The sequence below is a fragment of the Watersipora subatra genome, chromosome 9 (genome assembly GCF_963576615.1).
Source record: "Watersipora subatra chromosome 9, tzWatSuba1.1, whole genome shotgun sequence".
Classification (NCBI taxonomy): Eukaryota; Metazoa; Bryozoa; class Gymnolaemata; order Cheilostomatida; family Watersiporidae; genus Watersipora; species Watersipora subatra.
In genome coordinates this window covers 40,295,849-40,308,282 of record NC_088716.1, presented here as the reverse complement: position 1 = coordinate 40,308,282, position 12,434 = coordinate 40,295,849, and the positions used below count along the sequence as shown (strand labels likewise).

The 12,434-nt window shown below is 33.9% G+C and overlaps 1 protein-coding gene across 2 annotated transcripts in view; it reads left to right on the top strand.

Annotated features, from left to right (window-relative positions):
- The window catches only part of LOC137404419 (uncharacterized), a 34,250-nt gene extending 24,111 nt beyond the window's left edge, over positions 1-10,139 (top strand). For both annotated transcript variants that reach the window (XM_068090620.1, XM_068090619.1), the window contains 2 exons: positions 7,218-7,411; positions 9,451-10,139. In XM_068090620.1, coding sequence (XP_067946721.1) covers positions 7,218-7,411; positions 9,451-9,754 — 498 coding nt within the window. In that variant the 3' untranslated portion in view covers positions 9,755-10,139. The remainder of the gene's footprint in view (positions 1-7,217; positions 7,412-9,450) is intronic.
- The last annotated feature ends 2,295 nt before the right edge of the window (positions 10,140-12,434 follow it).

Here is a 12,434-nt window from a genome sequence, read left to right as displayed (position 1 = left end):
AATAAAGTACTGAGAATAAGTATATGTACAATTATTATAAAGTGCTGTAAGAGATCATCAAGAGTGTTAATAAAGTACTGAGAATAAGTATATGTACAATTATTATAAAGTGCTGTAAGAGATCATCAGGGGTGTTAATAAAGTACAGAGAATAAGTATATGTACAATTATTATAAAGTGTAGTAAGAGATCATCAGGAGTGTTAATAAAGTACAGAGAATAAGTATATGTACAATTATTATAAAGTGCTGTAAGAGATCATCAGGAGTGTTAATAAAGTACTGAGAATAAGTATGTGTACAATTATTATAAAGTGCTGTAAGAGATCATCAAGAGTGTTAATAAAGTACTGAGAATAAGTATGTGTACAATTATTATAAAGTGTAGTAAGAGATCATCAAGAGTGTTAATAAAGTACAGAGAATAAGTATATGTACAATTATTATAAAGTGTATTAAGAGATCATCAAGAGTGTTAATAAAGTACTGAGAATAAGTATGTGTACAATTATTATAAAGTGCTGTAAGAGATCATCAAGAGTGTTAATAAAGTACAGAGAATAAGTATATGTACAATTATTATAAAGTACTGTAAGAGATCATTAGGAGTGTTAATAAAGTACTGAGAATAAGTATGTGTACAATTATTATAAAGTGCTGTAAGAGATCATCAAGAGTGTTAATAAAGTACTGAGAATAAGTATATGTACAATTATTATAAAGTGCTGTAAGAGATCATCAAGAGTGTTAATAAAGTACTGAGAATAAGTATATGTACAATTATTATAAAGTGCTGTAAGAGATCATCAGGTGTGGTAAAAAAGTACAGAGAATAAGTATGTGTACAATTATTATAAAGTGTAGTAAAAGTCCATCAAGAGTGTTAATAAAATGCAGAGAATAAGTATGTGTACAATTATTATAAAGTGTAGTAAGAGATCATCAAGAGTGTTAATAAAGTACAGAGAATAAGTATGTGTACAATTATTCTAAAGTGCTGTAAAAGATCATCAGGAGTGTTAATAAAGTACTGAGAATAAGTATGTGTACAATTATTATAAAGTGCTGTAAGAGATCATCAGGAGTATTAATAAAGTACAGAGAATAAGTATATGTACAATTATTATAAAGTGCTGTAAAAGATCATCAAGAGTGTTAATAAAGTACAGAGAATAAGTATATGTACAATTATTATAAAGTGCTGTCAGAGATCATCAGGAGTGTTAATAAAGTACAGAGAATAAGTATATGTACAATTATTATAAAGTGTAGTAAGAGATCATCAGGAGTGTTATTAAAGTACAGATAATAAGTATATGTACATCTAATCTGATTGTATGTCTTACTTTTACTATATCTCACTAAAAATAATGTATGTTTTGATTGTAGACAGTTCATTCTCATTCGACAATGAAAGAAGAAGAAGAGAATTGGGATTGAATGAAATTCAATAGTCTTTTTTATATTATGTTTTAGCATTTTTATATACAAAACTTTTATTCAATAACATATCCATTGATAGTAAGTTTAAATCCCTATGATATATCATCAAATAAACTATATAAAATTTAATCATAATATCATTTCCTTAACTCATTACTGTCTTGATATACAGAGTTTATAATCTTTGTTTAATTTCTCTCTGAATTCCTTCAGATTGCATGCTCCGTCAATTCTGAAAAGTTTTAATCCTGATGAAGACTTAGAGTTCATGTAAATCTCACTTCGATCCAATATCATGAGAGCTGGTGTCAACCATTGAAATGATGAGGGAATGTTATACTTTTGAGGTTCGATGATCGAACATAATACCACACGCTCTCCCTTACGTTCAACGAAGAATTGCAACGCAATCTCACAATTGTCATTTTCTTCAGACTTATTTGCTTGTATTACTTCTAACGAAGCTGGAATATCCAAAACTTTTAGATCAATCCATTTCCATGGTTCTTGCATTTCCTCGGTTTTAAAAACTGTTGCAATAGGTGACGTAATTTTCTCATCTCCTTCCATATAATTTTCCTTGGATTCGAATAACCGCTTTACTACCGAACTTTTTCTTGATGATCTTCGTAATGACGTAGTTCTGTTCAATCTAGACTTGGTTGGTCTTCTATACTCTCTTTGTTTCATATTCAATTGGGAAGTTCTTTCAGAAATAATGTCGATATTCATACTATTGGAAGTTGACTCCTCAGAAGCTCCAGTAACAATCAACACTAACTAATAATACTTCATCAATTTATACATTATCTTTAAAAAAGTAGTGGAACCATAACAGCGATGGATAATTTCAGAATTTATGAAGTTTACAATCAAAATGAATATTCGTTCGCAGACACATCATTCTCATTCGGGATCGGAAAAAAGAAAATACATACAAGCTCCGACGATCTCGAAATCCATCCGCCACCGTCCGTCAACCCGTCGCCACCGAGCTCTCCGTCAATCCCCGAAACGGCACGGAAGAGCGACCTCTACCGGACGCCAACGAAATCCGATAATCCCAAATACAACCGCGAATCGTCTCGCGGCCCGACTCACCACTCGGCCACCGACACCACCACCGCGACGTCACCAACCAACTCACACCATTACTCACTCGCACCACGAATCACACAGATCGCCATGACTCACACCATGACTCAACACCGCCTAGCTCCGCCCCCCAACTGTCAATCAAACAGATCCTGATGTGATGTCACTTCCTGCTCCCTAAGCTCCGCCTAGTGTGTGTAGATCTGCTCTCACTATACTACTCCCATTGCTCTTACTACATACTGTATACCTTTTTTGCAATTGCATTGCTAAATGTGCACTTTTTATTATCCCACGACCAAACGAGCGGAGCGAATGTTTGAGTTTTTTTGATAAATGCATGTGCACACAACTTACGAAAATTATTCATCAACAACGCCGCAAACCCTTGTACAGAAATCTCATCAACAAATTTAACCATTTTTCTGTGGAGTCGTTTAAGTATAATAACAATACAAAACACATTTAAACCTATTTAAATATGTTACTAAGTCTTAAAAGTTTCGGCGGTATCTTAAAACTTACCCATCTGATCGGATTATACGTAAATAGACAGATTAATTTGGCCAAAAATCGCCACAAAACGCTTGAAAAGCTTGATTTAATAATAGTTAAGACCAGCCTACTATACTCCAATAAAGCCATGCGACAGATAGGACAACTATTTAGCCGTGCGCACTTCACAAGAAAAATGTGCTCATTTCACCAGTCTATGGCATTGTTTACTTGTTAAGGTTTCTAATATTTTTATTAGATTTAATTATAAGAATAATTAATCAAATTTATCTGAAGGTTTCTGTAATAATCGTAGATCGTTTGAGGCATAGGCCGATTTACAGGTACGAAATTGTGGTACAGTTTTTCAACCTATGTTTTTTGTTCAATCACCGAAGGTTTCATTAAATTATTTAAAACGTTAGCCAAAATTCTTTACAACTTACATGTATGTACAAGCTAGGGCCGAACTACAATGCCCCTTTATGATGAGAGCATTTTTTATTTTACTCCAGTTTGCAGAAAACTTCTAGACACGTGAACGCTCATACTTGCTTTCTGTTAAAGATCGCTATCAAAACCATTCTACATTCAACACAACCAACTTTCAAACTGTGTATAGTACACAGTAGCTTGCCATTTTACTTCTAATTTTGCATTTTAGAGATATAACAAACATATTTCTTTATTGTTGTTGTCAAACTACTACATACATTACTGTAGGTTAGGCCTACAGCTTTAATTAATATTTATTTTATTGTTGTAAAATGTAAGGCTGGGCGGTTTTGGACACCAACAGTATATCGAGACCGCACCTGTTTAAACCAATACTGTGCCGCATACCGACATTGAGAGAACAACTCCCAAAATTACATGGTTCGGTTTACACACCAACACAAACCGCATGGATTTTTGGGAGATGTGTTCCACCTACCATTGCTACGCAGCACTCACCAGCTTATTCGGAGGAAGGCAACTCCAGCTCTACTTTACTGGAGCACAGTGTCGTGTGCTAAGCAAACCCTTGTACAAGGGAATCCACCTGTTGGCTCATTTTACCCATCTTTAAAATTGGATATTGTGTATTCTTTATTTTAGACGAGCGTGTAGAAAGCGAGCATAAAATACAGAATCACAGACACACATAAAATCATGTACCATTCTGTTGAGAATAAACCCAGCTCTTCATCAATGAACGACAATTTACTTTATTTATATATGTAATTACTGTTGTAATGATATTAGTACAAGTGCGAGTTATCCTCTCATGTTTATGAATATGAGAGGATAACTCTTATGTTTAGAGAATAAACCCAGCTCTTCAGCAATGAATGACAATTTATTTTATTTATATATGTAATTACAAACACCGGATATAATACAACATTCAACTTGACAGCGTTGACTGCAATCTTAAATACATCTACAAGTAAATTGCGTGTTTATTAATAACGAACATGGAAGAGTAAACAGCGTGGTTTCTACATGTAATGCAGTGTATCAAAGCATTGCCAAACATCGGATTTTGATGATGTCGGTGTTAAAACTTCCAAAGCTGCGTCTTTGGTAGATTTCAATGATGATAATGTCGGTGATAAAAACTCCAAATCAGCATCCTCGGTGTCTTCACCTACCAATGATGACAAAAATCGATTATAGTACGAACTACAAACTAAACAGAAACATAAAATCTAGAGCAGTCCGCGAACGTGAGGAGAGTGAACAGCAAAGAGTAAAATTTTGCAAGCAACAATGTCTATATCAGTAATTGTCATTTTAAAAGCTTTGAACAATGTCTATATCATAAAATTTTGTTCTTAAGAGCTTCAAAGAAATAATACACATTAAAATGATAGATTTTATTTACGTTCAAGCGGTTAGTTAAAAGCAGACTGGAAACAAAACGCCTAATGATAAGAAATTAATTAATACAATTAAAAAGATAATGCAACTGACAAAGTGTATGGTTTGGAAATTATCATTGACAGTCAAAACCAACATGAATATTTTGAGTTCGAGCCTCGAATAAATAATATTCTCATTAACTCTGCTGCCTAGCTAGTATTTCCTCTCCATTCAGATTTATATAAAAATAGTACGGACACTAAAACTGCAATAACTGGCAAGTCAATGTTCAAGGCTGTCCATCCGATTAGCATCAATCTTTATTGAATCAAAAATAAAAAGAATGATGATCCGCACCCATTCATACGATATATTTAGACTTAGAGATTAGAATAAAAACTCAAATGCCTCCCAGCCATACCAACTAATGCACCAAGTCCCGACACAAACCTAAAGTGTGACCACTCATGGCCTAGCATCGAGTATAATAAGAAACAATGTAAGCATTTACTTTCTGCGATACTTTCGCCGTCCATTCTAGAATGCCGACTTTTCTTTCCGCAAAGGATTGCCCCCTGCGACGAAACATCATCTCCAACCACCAATAAATCTGCTCAATTTTGGTGCCACGTTTACCATGTGACAACGGTCGCTCGGTCTACCTGGGTGCGTACCGATACCACATAAATGTTCACATAATCTTTTGGTATCCTTGGTACGTGAACAACCGAATCGCATCGCGCGGTTCCATTGTGACGTTTTAACCGTTCGGTTTTAAAAACAAATACCGCGAAAAAACGGTAATACCGACATACCGCCCAGCTTTAGTAAGACGTAGGTTTGAGATAGTAGTAGATTAGCTGTGATATTTTTACAACCTTTTGTTTTGCGTAATTGACTTTTTGAATTTAATTTCAAAACAACTTGACAACTACCATGGACATACAACTTCCCAGAAGACCACTCCGCGGCCGACGCAGTGGCCGTTATTTTTTATTTCCAGATTGTACTGATCCAATGTTTTTTCCCAAACAACCCAACAGTTTTCCAGTTACACCTATCAAACATACTTGTACTGCTAACCATGCCACTCTTAGTCGCACAGGCAGTCTTTTCGATCTAGCATGGGGTTTGACAATACACAAGAGTCAAGGTCTTACCATGGCTAAGGCTGTCATTAATATAGGACACCACGAAATGACCGCTGGAATATCGTTTGTTGCTCCCTCTCGAGTTCGAAACATTAATGACTTACTTGTTAACAACTTCACTAGGGAGCGCATCACTCGATTAGCTATCAATGACCAAATCCTACAACGTAAAAGAGAGGAGACTAAATTGCGTGACCTTTAACAGAACGCTGATCTTATCTAACTTATCTATATTTGTTAAACTTGTTATTTGCACCATTTTGAAGTCGTTCTCCCTCAAGTTTATTTTATGTCATCTCGAACAACTTTCATTTACACTATACTCTGCCAAATCCTGCTGACAACTACCTTTTCAACAACCAGCACTGCCATTTTTTTGTCCGTTATCACTTATTCTATTATCAGGCCGTGGGCTGTATGACAGGAGAATTTCTTTATTTGAAATTAATTTAAAAGCTAATTTTCTTATCAATAACTATTTTTTAATTTGTAATTTTTACATGTACCGTTTCAATTCCAAATATGCTGTTACACTCTTATTTCCGGCTTTGGTAAATCTGTAAAAGCTAAATGATTTTGACACGGACAATTGTATTATCTGGAGTAAAAATTGTCTCTATACTTTTTCTCTAGTCGGTCAGACAAACTATCAGACAAAGTAAGTTTGAAATCTCATTTTTACATTTTCCCCGTAACAAGAGATACCAGTATCATCCATCAAAACTCTGAATACAATGGGCTTCTGCTGCAACAGTAACTTTTTTATACCCACACTTCGATGTAGCTTTTGTTTATTTTTTTTCTTAATTTATTTGAACTGCACAACAAGAGTTATTTTCATGGTATGAGGTTTGAAAGTTACAATGATAAATGTTATATATGTTAAATGAGAATAAGCTTTTTTGTGCAAAACTATTTTTATTACCCGGGCATTCATCTAATATGAAACAAAAGTAAAAAAAGGCCTATGATACTGTCTACCTTGCTCTTTAAAATTGGAAACTTAAATGTTATTCAACTAAAATTAATGTTATACCATGAAATCTTACAAAAGGTCATTTGCTCTTCAGTGGATTAATATAACTTCACTTAAATCTTTTATGTTCAATATGTTTCTGATTGCATTTTTAAAAATTTTGTCACTCTGTCAGCATTTAACTCATGAGTACCACAGTATGTATAATTGCAGATAATTGGATTTGTCTACTCAATGAAAGATTACTCCCAGGAAGAAAAGGCAGCACATCCAGAGCTAGTCATCCATAAAGACTTGTACAAGTTCAAAGAATGCTCATTTCCTGAACAGGTTCTCACTAGACTGCAAGCCGCTGAAGCATTTGTGAAGAAGCTTTGCTCTAAAGTAAATGTGTTCGGAATATTTGGGTGAGTTACGAATCTGTACTTTCTCTTTAACACTGTGGGTATTGTAGGCACCTTCACTTTCACAAAGATAGAAGATCATGCTGTTTGAAAGCAGAATCTATTCTATTCTGTATTTAAAACATTTTATTTTGTCGTAAAAGACTATTTTTGAACAAAGTCTAGCAAAGTGAACAATTTCTAATTTTTGCTCAAATTTTGTTATGAACAAATGAATCTTTAGCGTAACTACCATTTTTTTAAATTAAAACGTTTAGATCTGAAATGTCTCATCTCTTATTTATTTTTTTATTATTTTATTTCTATAATCATTCTTTACTTAAATGTTATCCTAACTGAGTAAATTCACTCCTAACTTTTTATAACTCAAAATATTGCTTGTATATTTACATTGTATATGCATCTATATACAGTGAAACTCGGACAACTTGCCCTTGGATAACTTGAAAACACGGTTAACTCAACGTATTTGTTTGGTCCGTTCCCACGCAATGATAAATGGCTTTAGATAACTCGACCGAAACTCCGTTAACTCGAACAGTTTTTTGCCAAACAGCTACCGAGACGGTTTTTACTATCGCTTTAGAATATCACTTTATTCCAAGCCATAGAAATAAAAATTGACTTTTAGTAACTCTTAGGCCTCGTTATTACCAATATCGGCAAAATATTTTCAATAACGACTTTTCTAAAGGTTTGCAAAAATCAAAATTTTACCAAACATCCGCTTAGCGATAGCCCTCCAAAAGCAAAAAAGCGAGATAAAATTTGGATAAATTTAAAGTAAAATTGGCAAATTTGATAATGGGTTTTTAATAGTAAAGCAGTTTTGTAATAACTGACTTACTGCAAAATTGATCTTGGTTAAACCGCTCGGTAGAAAAATACGTATGTATTTTTTCTGAGCGTTTTAACCGTGATCAAGTTTTGCCAATTTTAATCTGAGAACGTCTGGGCAGTCACATCACCTAAAACAACAAACAAATCTCAAGTGATAGAAAAATATCTATGCTTTTGATTGATATATAGTTTGTATATGTACATGTATCTACTGATAACTACTTGCACTTATGACTGTCCTGATAACATGAACGCTCTAATAACTCGAACACTTTTGCTCGGTCCCTTGAAGTTTGAGTTATCCGAGTTTCACTGTATATATATATATATATACATGTATATATAAAAATTGTTTCCCCACCCCGGTTAACCCGTGTGAATGGTAATTTCTGCTGTAACTCAGGCTTCCTACCAAAGACCTAGGAGTTTGAGCACTCGCCTCAAGATCTTATAGCTGTTCCCAATAGCGCACGTTTCTGCAACTCACCTGAGTTGATTGCTGTCGGTATCTAGGCAAGCCACATTTTATGCGCCAGTGTTATTGCGCCCAATGCCTCAATGACTACTGGAATTACAGTTGTTCTTACATCTCAGCATTTTTCAATCTCTTCTCCAAGAGGGCGATATTTCTCTACCTTTTCTTTTTCTTTGCTGGTTATATTGTAGTCATTGGGTACTTCTATATCTATTTTAGTAGCCCTCTTGTTCTCCGTTCTCACGTTTGAAAAAAAAGAAACGTATAGCTCTAAAGTTAGTTGCAATTTGTTTGACATAATCAATATGCATAATATGACGATATATTAGTACATAAGTGATTTGCTATTTGAAACAGTGGGGAATAAAACAATAGTAATAACAATAATAATAAATATATTCTAAATATTATCAAAGTTCTATGTTATTTAGGCATTTAACTGGGCGTGAAAATTTGCAATGGTTAATGCATACATCAAAAGTATTGTTTTTAACATTACATTGAATAGGTAGTGAACAAAATCTTTAATTATTTGGTGATATATTAAAAAGATCTAGATAAAACTCGGAAAACAGTCAATAAAATATAATTATATTTACATTTTCTTTTATAAATCAATACTGTCTTGGTGACACTTTTGGCACATTGTGCATATGAACTGATGGCAAAACACCTAAAAGACAGCATCGCTTCAAGTCATGCTGACTCTATATTTTTTCTATTTCAGTGTAAAGAAGGTGTGGGTAATAGAGATGATATGCACTCTCCCAGAGTATAGAGGACGCGGGATAGCTCAAAGATTGACAAAAAAAGCGCTAGAGATAGCCTATGCAGAAGGTTTTAGAGTGGCAGTCACTGAAGCCACGAGCTCCATAACCAAACACTTTATGACGAAATATTTCAAGTTTCAGTTAATAGCAGAGTTGGGTTATGAAACAAATTATGAAAACTATAAATGGCTGTCAGAAGACATGAAAAAAGAACATAGAGCCGCTTCCCTTCTGGTAAAAAGCCTCCATTCCGAAAAGTAAATCGCAACAAAAAACAACATTTATAGCAATGGCCTTGTCAAAAAAGTTGCTCATCGTAAGATGTCAGGCTATTTGTAGTAGCTTTAATGAAATGTTAAAATATTTACAGTTTATTCGTAAATAAATAGACTTTAATAAAAAATACAACTATGTAGTTTAGAATTATTGTTGGTGCATTATAAAGCTGCAATGAATGAAATATAATTTTTTTGGTATTATTTTTTGCGATTCATAGATGTAGTTACATTATTGCTGTGATACATCTATAACAATATATTATATGTTTTGAAACCTTGTAATGTTAGTTAAATCTTCTTATGGGAGGGCAGAGAATGTGACAGACTTTTTAATAATTGATATAATATAGCTCAGTTTACAGAATATACATTGGATCTGTGTGCCAGGAATTAGCTAAGAAAGGCCAAATATGTGTAGCAGCCACTGCTTCTAAAAGGTGCATTTAAAATTGCTGTACTTACCTGATCAACTGCAGCTCTGTCGCCATAAAAAATTTGAGCTATGCATTGTTTCTCTTTGTCAGTTGATGCCAAAATGGTTGGTGTGCAAGCAGACAGTGCTTACTTAACACATCAAATTATTTAATTAACTAATCAGAAATTTGAGAACTTGTGAAACAGCGCAAATAAAAGCAAAAGAACAAAATCTATAAGTGATTTTCCTTAGAGACTTAGAGATGAGCTTAACAAAATTTTTGTAGACTCTATCAGGCAGTACTAGAATTTTTCTATCATTTGCAATGTTTTTTAATGTTTGAGGTGACCTGATTACCAAAATATTTTAAGATTAAAAGCGACAAAACTTGATTGGGATTAAAATGCTCCAAGTCAGTTGAAAAAGTGTAAAGATGTGTAACGCTACAACTTGAGCGCAATAACCGATATCAACTAGCAATGATACGACTAGTGACGTTATTTTGCACATTTTTTTCTAGGCATTTTAATCGCGATCAAGGTTTGTTGATTTTAATCTGAAAATATCCTAGCAACCAAATCACCTCAAACATAAAAAACAGTTGCAAATGATAGAAAAATGCCGATACTTTTTGATAAAATTTACAGAAAAGTTTGTGTAAGTTTGTCTTTAACAAAATGTACATAGAATCATGTTTTACTACAATTGCATTTACTGAGACAGAACTTCTTAATAAAAATGGAAGTTTTCTCCTCATGCAAAGTAAAAATAAACCGCTACCTACTTACAGTCTAGAGTACCTAAACACAGAACAGCCAGTTGAAGCTAACTTCTAAAAAGGCTACTGGCTGTAGCAGGATAAGCAGAGAACATAGAATCGCTCCTCTGCCAAATAAACAACGCATATGTGGCTGTGTTGAAGGGTTTCTACACAATTTTGTAATATTTGCGTCATTGCTGCCACGCATTTGACAAAATCAGTCCTATTACGTATCAGCAGTCATAATAGTTATTTACTAACAATCAGCTTTTCACAAAAATAAACCGTGGCAGTAATTAACCAATATTTGTAATGGCATCTGTAACACCTGAAAGATACTTTTATGTTCCTGAGCAAAAGGTTGATTTATTTAAATATGGGAACCAAGTTGCATTTCGAACTTTGATTTCCTATTATGAAATATCAATATTTGCACATCATATGAATGCCTGTCAGCATGCCATTTGTTGCATATGTTAAAATTGATAGCCAAAGCTTGGCAGCGTTCAGAATGCTCATTATTTTCAAATATTATTTTGTCAGTTTCCTCAAAATTCAGGTTATTAATAATATCCAATAGCTTTCTAGCACAATTAAATCAGTTGTCTTGAAAGATATGCTATGCGGCCTTCAACTCTAGGCAAGAAAATATCGGTATGGTGTACCTCGCTCATTGTGGAACACTTTGTAAACAACAGCAAATGAAACTACATTGGTTCTCAGTTCAGATCTTGGTATTGATGAGTAAATCATTTTTTCTATTTTTATACATGTATTAATTTTTATTTGCAATTTTTTTAAAGATATAAATCAGAGCTGCTTTCAAATGACTTTTTTATGACTCAAATCAAATCATATCCGGCAAACTACAAATCAAATCAAATCCCAACCCTTGTCAGCAGATTCAAAGCAAATCAAGTCGAATCAGCTCAATAAAAAATTCAAATCCTGAATCAATTGAGAATGATTTGAAATACTCTTTCAAATTGTTCGCTCATTTGTTGCAGAGTATGATCAATCTACAGTGTAGCTGTAGCGGCATAGCCTGTACTCCTCCTATCCATAGGACCTGAACCAGGGGGAAAGGGTAGGGGGTTTGCCCCCTGCCCGTTTTGGGTTCTATGGATAGGAATAGTATAGCTGTATCTCTGTACCACTATATGTGTTATGTATGCTAAAATCATCACTATATAAGGTTTTTTTTCTTTGTTCTACGAGGTATATTAAAACATCATGGCAAAGCACACCATACCATTGGCTGGATACATCAATGAATGAGTGAAGGGTTAAGTAACAGTTTATGGTCATGGCTGTGACTGCTTTTATTGAAGCTTTTAAGCAAGAATGTACAAATGTAAAAAAAAACTTTAGATACTTGTTTAAAGTTACAAAATATAAGATACAAATATAAGATAAAACCTGAAAATGTTGGCAAGTGTAACTCAGTTACTGAGGCTTGAACTTGAAGGAAACGAAACTAAGCATTGA